Raw genomic sequence first — 15509 nt, 5'->3', positions numbered from 1 at the left:
GGAGACTCTGTCCTTGGGGACTGAGTGGGAGGTGGACTTGGGAAAAAAATTTCCATAGAGTGTGACAGTTTCAGAGGAATTACAGTTGACACTTGAACAACACAGGTTTGAACTTCATGGGTCCACTTATGCATGGATTTTTTTCTTTCCTCTGAATACCTATTACATGATCCAAGGTTGGTCGGATTTGAAGATTTGGAACCATGTCTACAGAGGGTCAACTGTAAAGGTATATTCAGATTTTCAACTGCTGGTCCTCAGTGCCCCGAGCCCCCATGCTGTTCAAGGATCAATTGTGGTTTGAGGGACTATGGAAACATCTTAGAGATTAATGACTCCCCACTGAGGAGTCATTCTGAGGCCAGGAGAAACCTAAAATATAATTCTGAAAGTTGAAAGGAATACACGTTTGGCTAACTTTACTGATAGCTGTGTGACTCTGATAAGGATATGTAGGTGGATCATTGGAAAACTTGGTGAGTTCCCAACTGACTGAACAATCAGAGTCATGTAACAGGATAGTGACCAGCCTCTGGTATGCTGCAGGTGCGTGATGAAGCTTGGTTGAATGAATGAACGAACCAACCATCCAGTTACCTGACCAGGAGGATGTCCATAGTGGCCCTCACAGGAGTCTCTCACCTTGGTCTTGTTGTGGTTAACACTTCCATCAGCTATTGAGATCACAGGATCATATGAGGAAAATAAGGCAAATTTATGGTACTTGGAGACTGTGATGTTATAGTTTGTAATAAGAAACATATATTTGGCCTTTGTCCTATTTCTGGCACAGAGCTCCTGAAACCATGGGAAATTTCCTGTGGTGGGCAGTGATAAAGTGTCTTTTGTTAATGAAGGGACTTTTGGAACCTAAGGATGGGGGCTGGTTGTCAGTGGAGTCGGCCACGTGATCAGAGGTTCTCGCACTCCCACCCCGACTCCCTTTCCTCCTTTGTCCTCCACCCCTCACGTCCGGGGAGGGGAGAGGGGCCGTACACTGAGTTCAGTTACCAATGGCCAGTCATTTAATCAGTCATGCCTACGTAATGAAGCCTCCATAAAAAACCCACAAGGACTGCGTCTGGAGAGCTACTGGCTGATGAACACGTGGAAATGAGCTGGGAGCTCTGTGTCCTTTCCCCAGACCTTGCCCTCTGCATCTCTTCATTGGGCCTTTGATTTGCAGAATCATATTTTAGGTTTCTCCTGGCCTTTAATATTCTTTTTATAATAAACCCAGTAATCTAGTCAGTAAAATATTTCGATGAGTTCTGTGAGACACTAGCAAGTTAATCATACCCAAGGAGGGGGTCATTGGAAGCTCCATGTATAGCTGGTCCGAAGCACGGGGGACAGCCTGGATTTGAGATCGGTGTCTGAAGTGGGCGGGGGGCAGTGTTGTGAGACGCAAAGAATAATTTCCAGCTCTGGGAGACATTTCCCATCCTCTTCAATCTACATACTCATGTTATTTTCTGGCCCAAAATGGACACGTATCTCAGAAATGTTGTAAATGTTATGTTCTGTTTTCTGTCTGTCTGCGAACCATTTCTCTATCATGTTTTCTTCTGATTCAAGTCATTTCTCATACACACCAATGAGGTTTTGAGGCTGCTTCTAAAGTGATACAATGGTAACTTGTAGAATTGTCACACTAACGGTCAGTCCAAGGAAAAGAAAACGATCAAGTTGCAAATGAGGCAAAAGCGATGAATTGTCTGTAGTTTTTCAAGGTGAAAAGGAGATCAAACTGTCAGTTGGAGAATTTGTGACGATTTTGTCCAATGGTTTTGATTTTGTGACTGTGATACAAAATGAGAGTTGGCCTTAAATTTAGAATGTCTTTCATCTTCTGCCTTCTCACTTCTACTAACACTTAAAAATACTATTCTTGTTTTTTTTAATTTGGTAGGGTTTTTTAAATTGAAGTACTAAGAAGGAGCTATATTTATTACCTTGTAATAACCTGTAATGAAAAGAATATGAAAAAGAATATATATATATATAACTGAATCACTATGCTGTACACCAGAAACTAACACAACATTGTAAATTAACAATACTTCAATAAAAATACTATTCTTAAGTAATAGCTCCCCTAAATTATTCTATTCTGCCAGTTCTATAATTGGATAATTTTGCTTTTGACTGAATACTTTCTCAATGAAAACCAGTAACATAGCTAATCACAAATGTCCCCTTTTGCGCTGAATTGACTTTTGTTTTGGTACCATTTCTCTCTTGAACCACTGCTGAGGGAGGACACGCCTGTCACAAAACAGTTGCCACCTTCCTATCTGAATGCACCTAAGCCGTCTTTGCACAAATGGTTTAAGACCATCCTGTTTGGTCACATCATCAGGTTCTCCTGTGCAGGTCAGCTGCATCACAAATGAATCTCTTCCTGCAAGTCTGAAATTTTAGGCTGCCGTTCTTCTCAGTCTCCTTGCCATGAGACAATAAGATCAGATCGACTGTGGCCATAATTGAAGGGGATGGTTGATGGTGGGCGTGGTCTCCTAGGCCGATGGGCAAAGTGAAAAATGAGATGTAAAAATAAAAGAAAATGTTGAAACAGGCTAAACTGGTTTTCACAGTCTTTTCTGGTTTAACAAGACCAGGGGTATTGAATTATCCAAAACTAATGCATTAAAAGATCAGGTTGTCAGAGGCTTTTGATTCAGGCTCTTACACTTTTTAAAAAATGTTGAGCACCAAAACCCCCTGACCTGGGAGACGTTTGTTTTTTTCTGGAGGGGGTGGCCTCCAACTTGTCTTTATATGTGCTTCTGAGATGGGTGTTCAACCCAAGCAACTAGCAGACTGTGTTCTCGGTCAGGGAGCCCTTCACCCTGTGCTTATCAACGGCCATCCCTGCATTTGACTTGAGTGTCTATAATTTTTTTAATTGCGGTATAATTGACATATAATACTCTATTAGTTTCAAGTATACCACATAGTGATCCAACATTTGTATACACAGCAAAATAGTCACCACAATAAGGCTAGTTACCATCTGTCACCTTACAAAGCGAATGCAATATTATCGCCTGTATTTTCCATGCCGTACGTGATGTCCCCATGACTAATGTATCGTGTAACTGGAAGGCTGTACTTCTTAATCTCCTTCACCCATTTCGCCCCCTCAATTCCCCTTCCCTCTGGCAACCACCAATCTGTTCTCTGTATCATTCAGTCTGGGTTTTGTTTATTTTGTTTCGTTTGTTATTTAGATTCCACATATACGTAAAATCGTATGCTATTTGTCTTTCTCAGTCTGACTGTTTTTCGCTTAGCATACGTGGATGAACCCTGAGAGATCCACTGAGTTTCGATAAATCTTTTAAATAGGGACAATGCAGGTAAGTGGGTCCAACAAATGCTTAAAAAAATGGTGCAGAAATTAGTGATGCTTGGAAACACATGGCTTACGACCATGATAAAGGATTCTGTGCTTAGATGGGTTGACATTGGTCCAGTAGTATCTGGGTAAGCAAGAAGACTTGTGAAACTGACAATCAAAATCATTATTGGTACAGTAGCCTTTCTGCTGAACATTCAGAATGCTCTCGAAAACCGCCTTTTGACTTTGAGTGAGGAGTTGTAAGTAATAAAGCTCCATATTAAAGTAACCACATCCGACAAGAAAAAGCCACTCGATTTTGATTTTTTATTCCAAGGAGCCACCAAAACGCCAGCCAGATATACTTGTAGCATATTATGCTTATTTTTAAATAAGGATGGGTCCTTTTTTATGAATTGGGCTTGAGCTAAAGTTTCCCTTGCCATTATATAACTTAGCTGTAGATCAAGAAATGGGTTCTGTTACTGAATTGCTACACTGCTATTGTTAAATCTGTATTTGGTCTCTCTTCCCCCTTAAGTACTTTTTCTCCCCTTTTTAATATATATATTTTCAAATCAATCTACCTGGCTCGCTAGAGGTTGTGCAAAAGACATGCATTGTTATTAAAGTGTAGTTGATTTACATTGTTGTGTTAGTTTCTCGTGTACAGCATAGTGATTCAGTTATATAAATATCTATTCTTTCTCAGATTCTCTTCCATTATAGGTTATTGCAAGATATTGAATATAGTTCCCTGTGCTGTACAGTAGGTCCTTGTTGTTTTTCTATGTGATATATAGTAGTGTGTATCTGTTCATTGCAAACTCCTAATTTATCCCTCGCCCCTCAGTCCCCCTTGGTAACCCTAAATTTGTTTTCTATGTCTGTGAGTCTACTTCTGTTTTGTAAGTAAGTTCGGTTGTAGCCTTTTTTTTTTTAAGATTCCACATATAAATGTTATCATATACTCGTCTTTCTCTGGACATAGCGAAAAAAGAAAAAGCAAATGGAGACCACGGGAAGTCCTTTGGCTAGATCCTGCCAGGGCTGGGGGGAAAATGAAGGAAAACAAACTGATGCCCGGTAAGGGGGCCCCGTGGGAAAGAGCGAGCAGCTTAGGCGAAGACCTGCGCTCTGCCGAGAGGAACAGGCGCCGGGGCCGACCGGCTGGGTCACGTGGTGGGAGGGGGCTCTCTCCTCTCTCCCGCGCGGCCCCTGCTCTGATGTCACAGATCTGTTCTTTCCTGGGAGAATTAATTAGCATTCACCGCGCGCAGTTGGCGGGGAGAGAGGAGCGCGCCGGGGCGCGCGCAGGAGAGCGAGAGCGCAGCCCGGTGGGGGCGCGGGGCCCCGGGGAGCCGCATCGGGACGCGGGCAGCGGCGCGCGCGCGGGGAGCCTGTTTTATAACCGGGATCCTCGGTGACGTACGGCTGCCGGCTCCTTGGCAGCTGTCTCTCTGGACCAGTAGGCAGAGGGAGATCGACGCCGCCGAGACTTTCGCATCTTGGAAGGGACTGTAATCTTCTGTAGTGAAGAACAGCAGCTCTCAGTCACGCGGGCGTAAATAAGAGCCGGAGGGGAGTCCAAAAGAAAAGGCAGAGGAGGGGGAGAAGTGTGTGCTGGGGGGAGCGGGCAAAGGCATTTTTGGTGCATGGTATGAAGCCAGCCATGGAAACTGCCGCCGAGGAAAATACTGAACAAAGCCAAGAGAGAAAAGGTACCCAGGGCTCTGACAATAGCCTGTTTAAAGCTTTCCACTGGGGGGCGGAAAAGGGGGTGGCGGGGTTTGTGCCTCTTGTCAGATAAGCTTGAAACCATCCCGATGGCCTGGCCTCGCTTTCAGGGAGGCTTGCTTCTGGAGGCAGATGTGAATAGAGCAGCCCTTCCTCAACCCATTCCCGGTCCCCATCTCTCTCCCGAACATGGTCTGGCACAGAAGGATGTCCGCAGTCTGTCACCTTGGGGAGCAGGATTGGGGAAGCTGTCTTTTCTAATTACTATAATGAGTCATAACTGAGGTCCCAGGCTCCGCATGCTATGTTCCCGGGACACGGACTGCATTGTTTTGTGCTAATGCCCAGGGGAAACGGGAGGGGCACGTGCATTAAATATGCTTTGGTTCCGCTGATGCTATAGAGATTTTGGACATTCTCTAATTTTCTTATTTAATACGAGTGCTATTTCCGTGTATCGGACCCTGACTGACACGTAATAACCGTTTACAGTTGGAGCTTGAGAGAGGGGAAGTCAGCTCTGTAGACTGGAGCTGATGGAAAGGGGTCCAGGGTCTTCTGCTATTTATGACTTGGAGATGTGGGGAAGGAAAATCCACACAGGTCCCGTTCCTTAAATGGAATCTGAGAACACATCCCAATTTTGACATACGGAATGGCTTTTTTGGGGAAAAAAGTGTTTTGCGGGAGGAAGATGGCAGAAAATAGAAAGTAAAATTAATTGGTCGTTTCCTAGATAATGACTGATTCAAGGTCGATACCCCGTAGGATCAGCTCAGCCTCTGTTAGGTTAACAGCATCTCACCGCGCTGTAATTTATCTCCCTCACCCAAAGTTACAGACTCCTAAAGGTGCAAGAACGTATTCTCCACCCGCAGTGGCTCTTAGATCCAAAGTGACCCGTTCTAAGGTGGTTTCTCTTGACCCCGAGACCCACTGACAGTCACTAAACAATAGTTATTCTACCAGATAGAGGTACAGCTGTGTCTTACTTACGAATGTATAGGTTGAACGGTCTGAAATTGCTGACAGGCAACCATTTTACACCCACAGAAACGGCAATTTCACGTATTTCAGTGTGGCGACAAGCTCGGGAAGAGGCTGCTTGTTTTTGCAGGGAATGTCTTCTGTCCCCAGTACTTGAATATTTTATCCTAAACGGAACAATTTCATTTTTTAAAATAATCGCATTGTATAGTATGATACAATATGCATAACATTTGCCATTTGTAGACATTTTTAGATGCATAAATCAGTGGCATTCAATACATAGCACTTAGATTTTTAAAACCGGTAGCTTAGCTTAATCCCTGCATCAAACCTATCCCTCCCCAACAGCAACAACAGAAACCAGCAAAAAAAAAAAAAAAAAAAAAAAAAAAGCCCTGCCTTTTCTTATATGTGTATATTTTTAATTTACATCGATGACCAAATAGCAGTAAGAGAAGCTGTTGGGAATACTTATGAACCTGAGGAACTGAGGTAAAAGTTTACAGATGCATTTCCGTTATGATTAGAGAGAGCTTGGGGGACGCAGACATGTAAGAGCATTGTTGTGAGGAAGCCGACCATAGTTGTAGCAGTTTCCCCCTAAAATCGACGCTTAGTGTACACTTTTTATGAATAAGGTGTTTGCCATTGGCAGATAAATCACTTTGGTCTCCGCAAAAAAAAAAAAAAAAAAAAAAAAAAAAAAAAGATACCTTTCGCTTTTCTCTCCCAAAGCAGGAAAGGGGCATAAAACCAATGTAAGTTCCTTACTATGTGATTGTGGTTCTCACCATCGTGGATTCGTGTGGAAGGCTACTATTTTTGATCAATTAAAGATTATTTAATACCAAGTCTACAGTCTGCCACTACATCCCTGACAGTCTGTATATGAAAACTCATTAATGATGGTTTTAGAGACAAAATTAGAAGCAAATGATCATTCCTGGAGAAACTTGAAAAATTCCCCAAATTGATAAACACTAGCTGTTTGTTAAGTAATTCAGAAATACCAAGTTTCCACAAGATGGTATCACATGTAAGTACACGACTGAGGGAAGAGCAGGGCCAGGGAGTGGATTTGGACCACAGCAGCAGGGACTGTGATCGCTGTGTGACCCACCAGAGATGTTGATCTGGAGGGCAGTTTACCTCCTAAGCTTCACGTAGATGAGCATGTTCACATGCCAGCTACGCAAAGTCAGAGGTCTCGTGAGTGTCATCTTTGTGGTTTCCCCCGTTTGCTCGCCCATTGTCATTCAAGGCACACACAGCACACAGAGGTTTAAAACTGACCCTCCAGCATCATTGTGCGTGCTTGTCACACTAGTATTCCTTCAGGTTAAATTTTAAATTTTTAAAAATCAGTGTTTTCTTTGTTGAAATTAGCACCTAAAATTTTGACACAATTGGAGAATGCATTATGTAATTCTTGAGCTGGTAGATCTGGGAGTTCCTCGCCCCCCTTTTTTTTCTTTTAAGCCTTTCAGCCAGGGATTTAATTTACTAAATTGAATCCTGTCCATTGTCAGTTCCCACAGAGCTCCTTAGGCACGTATATTTTCCTCACTCTGTTCTCTCTTTCCCCCTTGTTTCCGTAGTCGGTGCTAGCAGCAGCACTTGTCTCTGAATCTGGAGTATGATGGCCCAGCGACTAGCACCCAATTGCTTGTGAATTAATAGCCTCAGATAATTATTATAGTGTTTACTTAGAATACAAATTAAACTTAGCTTTATAAACTGACCTCCACCTTTTTAGCCGGTGTCCCTTCCCAGGAATTTCGGCAGGACAAAGAAAGCAGTTTCTTTAAACTAAATCAGGGTGACTTTGTTCCTATTTTCAACAAAAAGAATCCAAGTCCTTTGAAAAAGAAGAAGAATGAAAGAAAGCAGATGTGGTTTTGAAATAGTCTCATAGCTTTTGTCCCGGAACACTCCTGGATGGTCCAAATTCACAGGAAGTATTTAGCAGTTATTGGGAATTTGTATAGAAAGCAAGCAGGTTTTCTCAGACGGATGTAAGGAATGCCAAATTATTACAAATGACGGTTTTTAAATCAGAAGCATTAAATTAAATCAGAGTGTTGAGGATTGAGTAAGCAGATGCAGTGAAATGGAATAAGTGGAGGAAATAAATAAGACAGAAGCCAAGAAACTAGATCACAGTACTCAACATTAGAGCGATGGAGAGTCACATTTCTGTTCATTGCTGTGGAGTAGTACTCGATGTCAATTCATTTGTGAAAACCAGAGCATCTGGAATTGCTGGGAGTGTGTAATCAAGGGACAGGAAAACAATTGAATCAGTTGCTTGATTGTATCAGGGAAAAAAAAGACTACTAAGTGTGTTACGAAAATGATTTTTACTCCCTAGAGGAAACTGGAATCCACTGAACTAATTACTGTCCAGCTAGTTAGGCGCCTATAAATCATTGCGCAAATAGATTTCAGAATTCAAGGTATCAAATTAAATTTCTAACCACGTGAAAAGAAAAATGTGGAAAATCAGAAATAGTGTGTAATTTAAGATAAAGTATAGGGCAGAGGCGAAGCAAGAAATGAGTTAGAATTGTTGACCTGATTAAAAAAGGAGGACAGCCACTTAAATCTGTTTAATCAAAGAGGTCTAATTTCTTAAGTGTTGGGGTTTTTTGTTGTTGTTTGTTTGCTTTTTAGCAAAATATGGGTACTTTTGGCCACTTCCCTCTTTTTTTTTTTTTTTTTGTATTTTGTTTTGTTTAGGAAGAAAAGCATCCCCCTGGGGTGTATGACCTGTGTGCTCAAAACCCAGAGGGACACCCAGTAAACATGTTACAATGTTCCTAGTGATGCAAGAATTATCTGATGTTGAGATTTTTATTGATGTTCTCAAACTTGATTATATAAATATGGTACAGAGAAGGTTTTAGATGCAATTTTTTCCTGTAAGAATCTGCCAAGGAGGACATTTGAAGGGAAGGTGTCTGGGGACTAGGCTGTAGAGAATAGCGGGGCTAGCCAGATGGTGCTGGACATATGTGATAGGTATGATACAGCTTGCTTTTATTTATTTTTTTTTTAGAAAATTTAAACACAAGAAGATCTCAACGAGCCATTTGGCCCTTCTTATCCTTTTATATTATCATTTCCATTAGCATACTTTGAAAGACTTGGCCTTGCTATTTCTTTAGACAAAGAATTCTGACTCGTTTCTGGAAATGTAGATTTGCCCTCCGTGAAACTGAGTGGAAACCTTGAATGCAGATTGTCATAGAAAAAAATCGCATTTCCCGGCTGTTTGGAGGTACAGGTCAATTTACAGGGAATGATGTTAATATCATGACTTATCAGCCTTGCTGTATCTGAGGACATGTGAAGTGGCCAGGATCCCCATGATGTAAACTTCCCCTCACTGGGACTGGTGATAAATTGGATTCTTCCGAGACAGTCTCGGGTGTTTTCCTCCTTGGGGCCAGATGCACATCCATGTGAGATGGTTGACCAGGAAGAGGGATGGTTGTGGGACAGAAAGAAGGTGGCTTTTAAGAGAGGGAGGCTACCAGAGAAGGTATAGCTCAGCGATAGGATGCATACCTAGCATGCATGAGGTCCTGGGTTCAATCCCCAGCACCTCCATTAAATAAATAAATAACACCCCCCCCCCAAAAAAGAGAGGGCTGCTGTAATACCAGCTTTATCAATGGACTTGGTGGCTCATCCATTTGTTCGCTTATTTATTCCTTTAGTAATCTTTCTCTTGCAAATGTCATCCTTCCCCTGTCCTCTCAGCCCACGCCATAGGAGCAGAAGGGGGCTACCTCATCTTAGGGACCATTCTGTGCAGTATAATCTTGGTTTTAGCAAGAAGTTTGCTGATTGGTGGCAGATGAAATAGCAGACGACGAGGCCCAAGGGGAGAATTTGGATAGTTTCTTCAGAGAACGTGTCATAAGAGAAAATACTTCCCTGTTCTGTAGGCTGATTCGATCAATAGCAGTAACTGTTCTCTATATTCAAGCCTTACTAGCTGTATTGATCTCAAGAGTCAGCACACATCATCTGTAAAGGGCTAGAGAGCAAGGATGTAGGCTTCGTGGGCCACACGGGCTGTTCTAAGTGCTCACATCTACCGTTGTTGCATGAGACAGCCATCGATAGTATATAAGCAAATGGGCGTGGCTGTGTTCCAATAAAACTTTACTTACAAAAACAAGTGGCCATCGTCGGCTGACCTCAGCTACATCCTGCAGTGTTGTTATAGTTTCCTTTAATATTGCAAATAATAGCTAAACATGGAGGATGACAGACACAGCTTTCAGAGACCTTGCCCAGTGAATATGGTCTTTCTAGGAAGCTCACTCGTTACCCTTAGTTGCTTCCGGTGATAATTTCCTAGATGGCAGAGAGCATCCCAGTCTGCAGGTCAGTTACTCAGCCTCGTCACTAAATGACATTTTCTGAGTAAATGGGGGCAAAGGGTGTAGACGGCATTATTTTGATTTCTTTTCCTTAAGTCCCCATCGTTTGTGTCATACCCACCTTCGGTGACATCCACCTAGCCTAGGTGTCGTACCCACCCTCGGTGACAGCCATCAGCCACCACCGCTCAGCTCAGCCCCGGCCACAATTAGGGTCCGAGATGTCACAGTCTTCTGTGCTTCAAGGACACTGATGGGTCTCCTGCCCGTCTCTCCCTTCTCCTCTCTGAGGGGAACATTTGCAGGCCTCCCTCCGAAGGGCATCAGCCAGGGCCTTCCTGCGTGTGCACATTTTCCTTCTCCTTGACCGCTGCCCAGAATCGATGGTGCTCTACTGCACCATTCAGGCTGAGGCTTCTCCCTGCAATCGGGTGACTCCCTTTTAAGTGATGGGACCCTGTCCTTTTAAACAGACCGTATACTGTGCTCTTGGAAATTTTATAATTTTATATTTAGTGTCTTTATTTCAGTTTGGCTCAGAAATAGAAAATTTCATAGTCATGATTTTCCTTCCCTTTGGATCTCGAGATTTACTGTTGTCAAAGGGCCTTCCCGGAAGTACTGGAAAGCATCCATCCACTTGCTGTTCCCATCTCCACATCTGCGGGAGGAGGAGGAGTTTGATGCTGAATTAAGCGTCTCAGGCATGGCTGCCATGGTTTTCTCAGAAAACGCACTAGCGTTGGGCGGTCGGTGGTTTCTCATTGTCATTGCCAAGCAGCCTGTGCCTGACTGCCCGCATGTCTGGAGACATCCCCGCCCACGTGAGGAGATGAGGACGGAGAATGGATGAATCCTGTGCAGAGAGTCCCTGAGTCACTGTGCTGGGGGACCTGAAGGTCCCTTCCTTGAGCGGCAGGGCCCCCGGCTGCTCCCTTGCGTTCCAGCAGATAGTCCTTCAGCAGACATTGATTGGGTACCAACTGTGTGTTTTGTGCAGTTCTGTTCTTGTCCAGGCATCCTGCTTTTCCTCTTAAATGTCTTCCAAAGTCTTTAAATGTCTTTTAAATGTCTCTCAAAGACAGCTATACTTCGCCTCAAAGCCAAAAAGCTTTCCCTAAAACACCACGTAGAAGAGTCCGCCTCCGCTTCCCAAGCGGAGGTGCCCGGAGGCCGCTCAGGGCTTGTGGAGAGCGGGCTGGGGGTTCGGTGACGGCTGGCGAGGGTTCCAGTGTGCCTGGTCAGGGCATGTCCCTTTAGCCTCACAATGTGGTGGTTTGCCGTGTCCTCCTCCTCAGTGGTCTGAGGTGCCAAGTGGAGCATTGTAACCTCATCTTCTGATGGAATAATCACCCCTCCTCAATGTCAGAAGCATTCTGTTAATCCTTAAATATTTGAAGCACCCCAGAAGACATAGCCCTTTATTAGGTTTTATGGGATTCTCAGATATAAACTGGCCACAGCGACCTGGCAAGCTGGGAGATGGCTTTCTCTCCAATCCCCTAGGAAGTAGGAAATTGAATCATATTAGCAGATAGGGAGGGACCCGAGTCCCCAGAAGGCCAGTTGTCACCAAGACCAGCAGCGTTTTCTCTGTAAAGACACTTGGGAGATCACTGGAAGAGTCTTTAATCCAGAACATTCTAGGCTCTGAAGTACCGAGCTTGAATAAGATGAAATGACAGAGAAGACCGCAGATGTCAGTGGGAAGACAGGAGTGCCACCCGTGAGTCAGCAGACCATGGGTTATTGGCCACGCTGTCAAGGCTGGAACCGGGCACTGTTACACAGTGAGCCTGTACTCACTCATGAAGTGAGCTACCTTCGCTCGTGTGGCTGCGATGACTATGTTGCTCTGTGGGTCTGAAAGTGAAGTCAACAGCAAGGGAAATACTAGTCTGAGAAGCCAGATTTTCATTACAAATAGTGTCTGCCCCAAATGAGCATTCTAAGGGGTGGGGGTCGGGAGATGGAGACAATGAGGAAAGAAAAAACGTTGGTGATGTGTGTAAACTGAAATTCAAAACCGGAGGAGCCTCCAACAGTCTCAGTTTGTCATGCGGAGTTGATCAGATGGTATTGAAAGGCTGCAGTTCCATAGTGTATTTTGTAAACTCCGAATTTCCTTTAACTGTATATGGTAACGGAATAAATAAAAATGCTGATGTGGAATCTTTGCTGGAGATAGAGACACTGACTCTTTGCCACCTGAAATTGGCAGTGAACAGCAGAGCTGAAATGGAAATTGGCAGGTACCACTGGATGTACCCAGGCTCAAAGAACCACCAGTACCGTCCTGTGCCAACCCTGGGGGACAGGGCTGGCCCCTTGAGCAGTCCAGGTAAATACAGCCTCGGGGCGAATTCTCACAGCAAGCCCACTGTTCTCTTTCGTCTGGGTTGTACTAGTTCTTTCACTTTGCTGCTGTTTCCTGTTTTGCTTGATGCGTTGATTTGTTCCTAGGGGCGTGGGTGGAAATGACCCTTTGAAATTTTTTTCCTCATCTTTCTTTTTCTCTCTTCCTCTCCATTCCACCCCATCTTCCACCTCTTTCTTCTCCTTCCTCCCCGTCTCCTCACCCTCACCTCTTCTTCTCAAAGGGAGCAGCATACAATGAGATACGCCTTTGGGTCAAGTATGAAATTTCCAATGTCTGAGCCAGTCATGGCCGAGGGGTGGGGTCACACATGTCCCTCATGGGAGCAAGAACTGAGCCAGGACACTAGAGGAGCCTGGGCTCTGAGAGGACTGTGAATGTCCCCAAATGTCTTTCTGGCCACACGGTTCTGCACCACTCTGATGTAACATCAGTCATTGCCTCTGAGAAGGAAAAATCAGAGCCCATGAAATGAGGATCGGATACCTGTGTACTCGATCCTATCCGGTAGGTCCACTGGGTTCAGTTTCCAGTGTCCTTGCTCAGGAGGAACACTGGGTCTCTCAGAACGTCTAAGTGCTGAGTCTGGGTGAACTGAGCATCAGCTGATCTGGGGACCCGGAAGCGGAGGAAGCTGGGCCCCCTCTCTCCACGTTCCCAAAGTCCGTGCAAAGTAGCTTCCTTCTCAGCTCAATTAGCTAAAATTCAGTGGTTTCAAGGTAACGTAAAATGTGGATGTAAAGGGATGGTGTTGGCTCAGAGAAACACAAAGGGCTTCAAGTATTGCTATAATACTGTGTGAACCCGAGCATCGTTCCTCCCAAATATTTGCTTACTCTGATTGCAATAAATCAGAAATAGAAATGACAGCATAGAACCTACAAGTCTAGGAAGAGCTTCGTGGGTATAATGTAAGACACACACTGAATTACAGAGTTGTAACACCTGTGATTCATTTAATGCAATGTTTTTTTTAAACCGAAATTGTGGCTTCGGGTTAATTGAGGTGAAACCTGCCTTTGGATTTAGTTACACCTTCCTCCACGTGACGTAGGGCTAGTAGGAGCCAACTCTGTGTGTGCCTGTGCAGTGCTCGACAGAAAAGGTGAGAAGGAAATGACATCAGACATTTGTTCTCTTGGATCCTTTAAAGAATGGAGGGTTCTGGAATCCTGATTTTTAAAAATTGCTGTTAGATGTGCAACATCCGTACAGTGGAATACTATGCAGCTAGAAAAGGGAGTGAATTACGTAGCAGTACGTGCCACGACGCGGATGAATCTCAGAGACAGGATGCTGAGTGGAAGAAGCAGACATACGAGAGCAAATACTGTATGACTCCATTTATATTAAATTTCCAGAATTGTCAAATCCAAAGAGACAGAGAATGGATTCGTGTTTGCCAGAGGCTGGGGGACGAGGGGAATGGGGAGTGACTGGTGATGATTACAAGGGATCTTTTGTGGAGTGCTGGAAATGTTTTAAAATTAGATTGTGGTGCTGGTTACACAACTCTGAATGTACTCAAAGCCGTTGAATTGTACACTTAAAACAGGTGAATTTTACATGTACATGTATCTCAATGAAGTGGTTTTTAAAATGCCCACCCCAGCATAATTGTGCAGAATTCAATGGCAGAGAGAAGAGGGGGCAGGGAACGAACAGTGGCTGGTAATATGATAAGAAGGTCCCCAAGTTATCGGAAACTCCTGCTGGAGTTTTAAGTTACGCCTTCATTTTAAGAATGTGTTGGAAGACACTTGGCCAGTTGGAAATTGAGAGAAAAATTAAGCGTCTTTCCTGGATTGGGTGGTAAAGAGCAACCATTAGTATCTTATTAGGAGGAAAGCCCTCTATCAATTGCTCTTATTTTTTTTTTTTTTGGCCTTTTAAAAAATTGAAGTACAATTGATGTACAATGTTCTGTTAGTTTCAGGTGTTTAGCAAAGTGATTCAGTTAGTTATACATATATATGTACACACACACGTCTATATTCTTTTTCAGATCCTTTGCCATTAGAGTTTATTACAAGATCTTTCAGTTGCTCTAGCCACTTGTTGAGCAGTCCCCAATAAGGCGATGGAACGAGCCTTCTCTCGTGCTGTTGACCCCGACAACCAAACACACCAGAAGGTGGGCATTGTCAGCAGCAGGGGCTGTTAAGACACATGCAAGGCTCCAGTTTCCTCCCTCAAACCTTTGGGACCACATTTGTTTCAGAATCCAGAAGAGTCTGAGTTTTTAAAGTGACATGGCACGCGTACCGTGTGCTACGCGATGTCACCAGCAAGGTCCGGGTGCTCCCCCCCAAATCCAACACGTTGATCTTTCTGGAGAGCTGGAGTCGGGTCGGCGATGCCTGCAAACAGGCTCTGGGCCGTTTAGGTCAGGTTTGGGCACCAGGGAGATTCAGAGCAGAATGGGTTTTGTTGCCAGAGGAGCTTGACCAACACAAAACAACACACACACACCCCTTAGTTTTCAGAGCTTTGGGAACTCTGGAGTGGTATGGTAAGAAATCGGGAGGACCTTAATAGTACCACGTTGCTGGTGATAATTCAGGTGAGCATTCCACGAACAAGCCAGTTCTTGCCTGAGGGGGAGAAACAAAATCCCTGGACTTGATTTATACCATCGTCTTCCCAAGTGCTGAAACAGTCTCCACCA

At 44.1% G+C, this 15509-nt stretch overlaps 1 protein-coding gene across 1 annotated transcript in view; it reads left to right on the top strand.

The window, feature by feature from the left end:
- Window positions 1-4276: 4276 nt before the first annotated feature.
- Window positions 4277-15509, top strand: part of GPM6B (glycoprotein M6B) — a 19753-nt gene continuing 8520 nt past the window's right edge. The window contains exons 1-2 of the mRNA XM_032475645.1: window positions 4277-5064; window positions 12686-12919. Coding sequence (XP_032331536.1) covers window positions 5004-5064; window positions 12686-12919 — 295 coding nt within the window. The 5' untranslated portion in view covers window positions 4277-5003. The remainder of the gene's footprint in view (window positions 5065-12685; window positions 12920-15509) is intronic.

This window comes from Camelus ferus, chromosome X, assembly GCF_009834535.1.
Source record: "Camelus ferus isolate YT-003-E chromosome X, BCGSAC_Cfer_1.0, whole genome shotgun sequence".
Taxonomy (NCBI): Eukaryota; Metazoa; Chordata; class Mammalia; order Artiodactyla; family Camelidae; genus Camelus; species Camelus ferus.
This window is presented reverse-complemented; position numbering and strand designations above follow the sequence as displayed.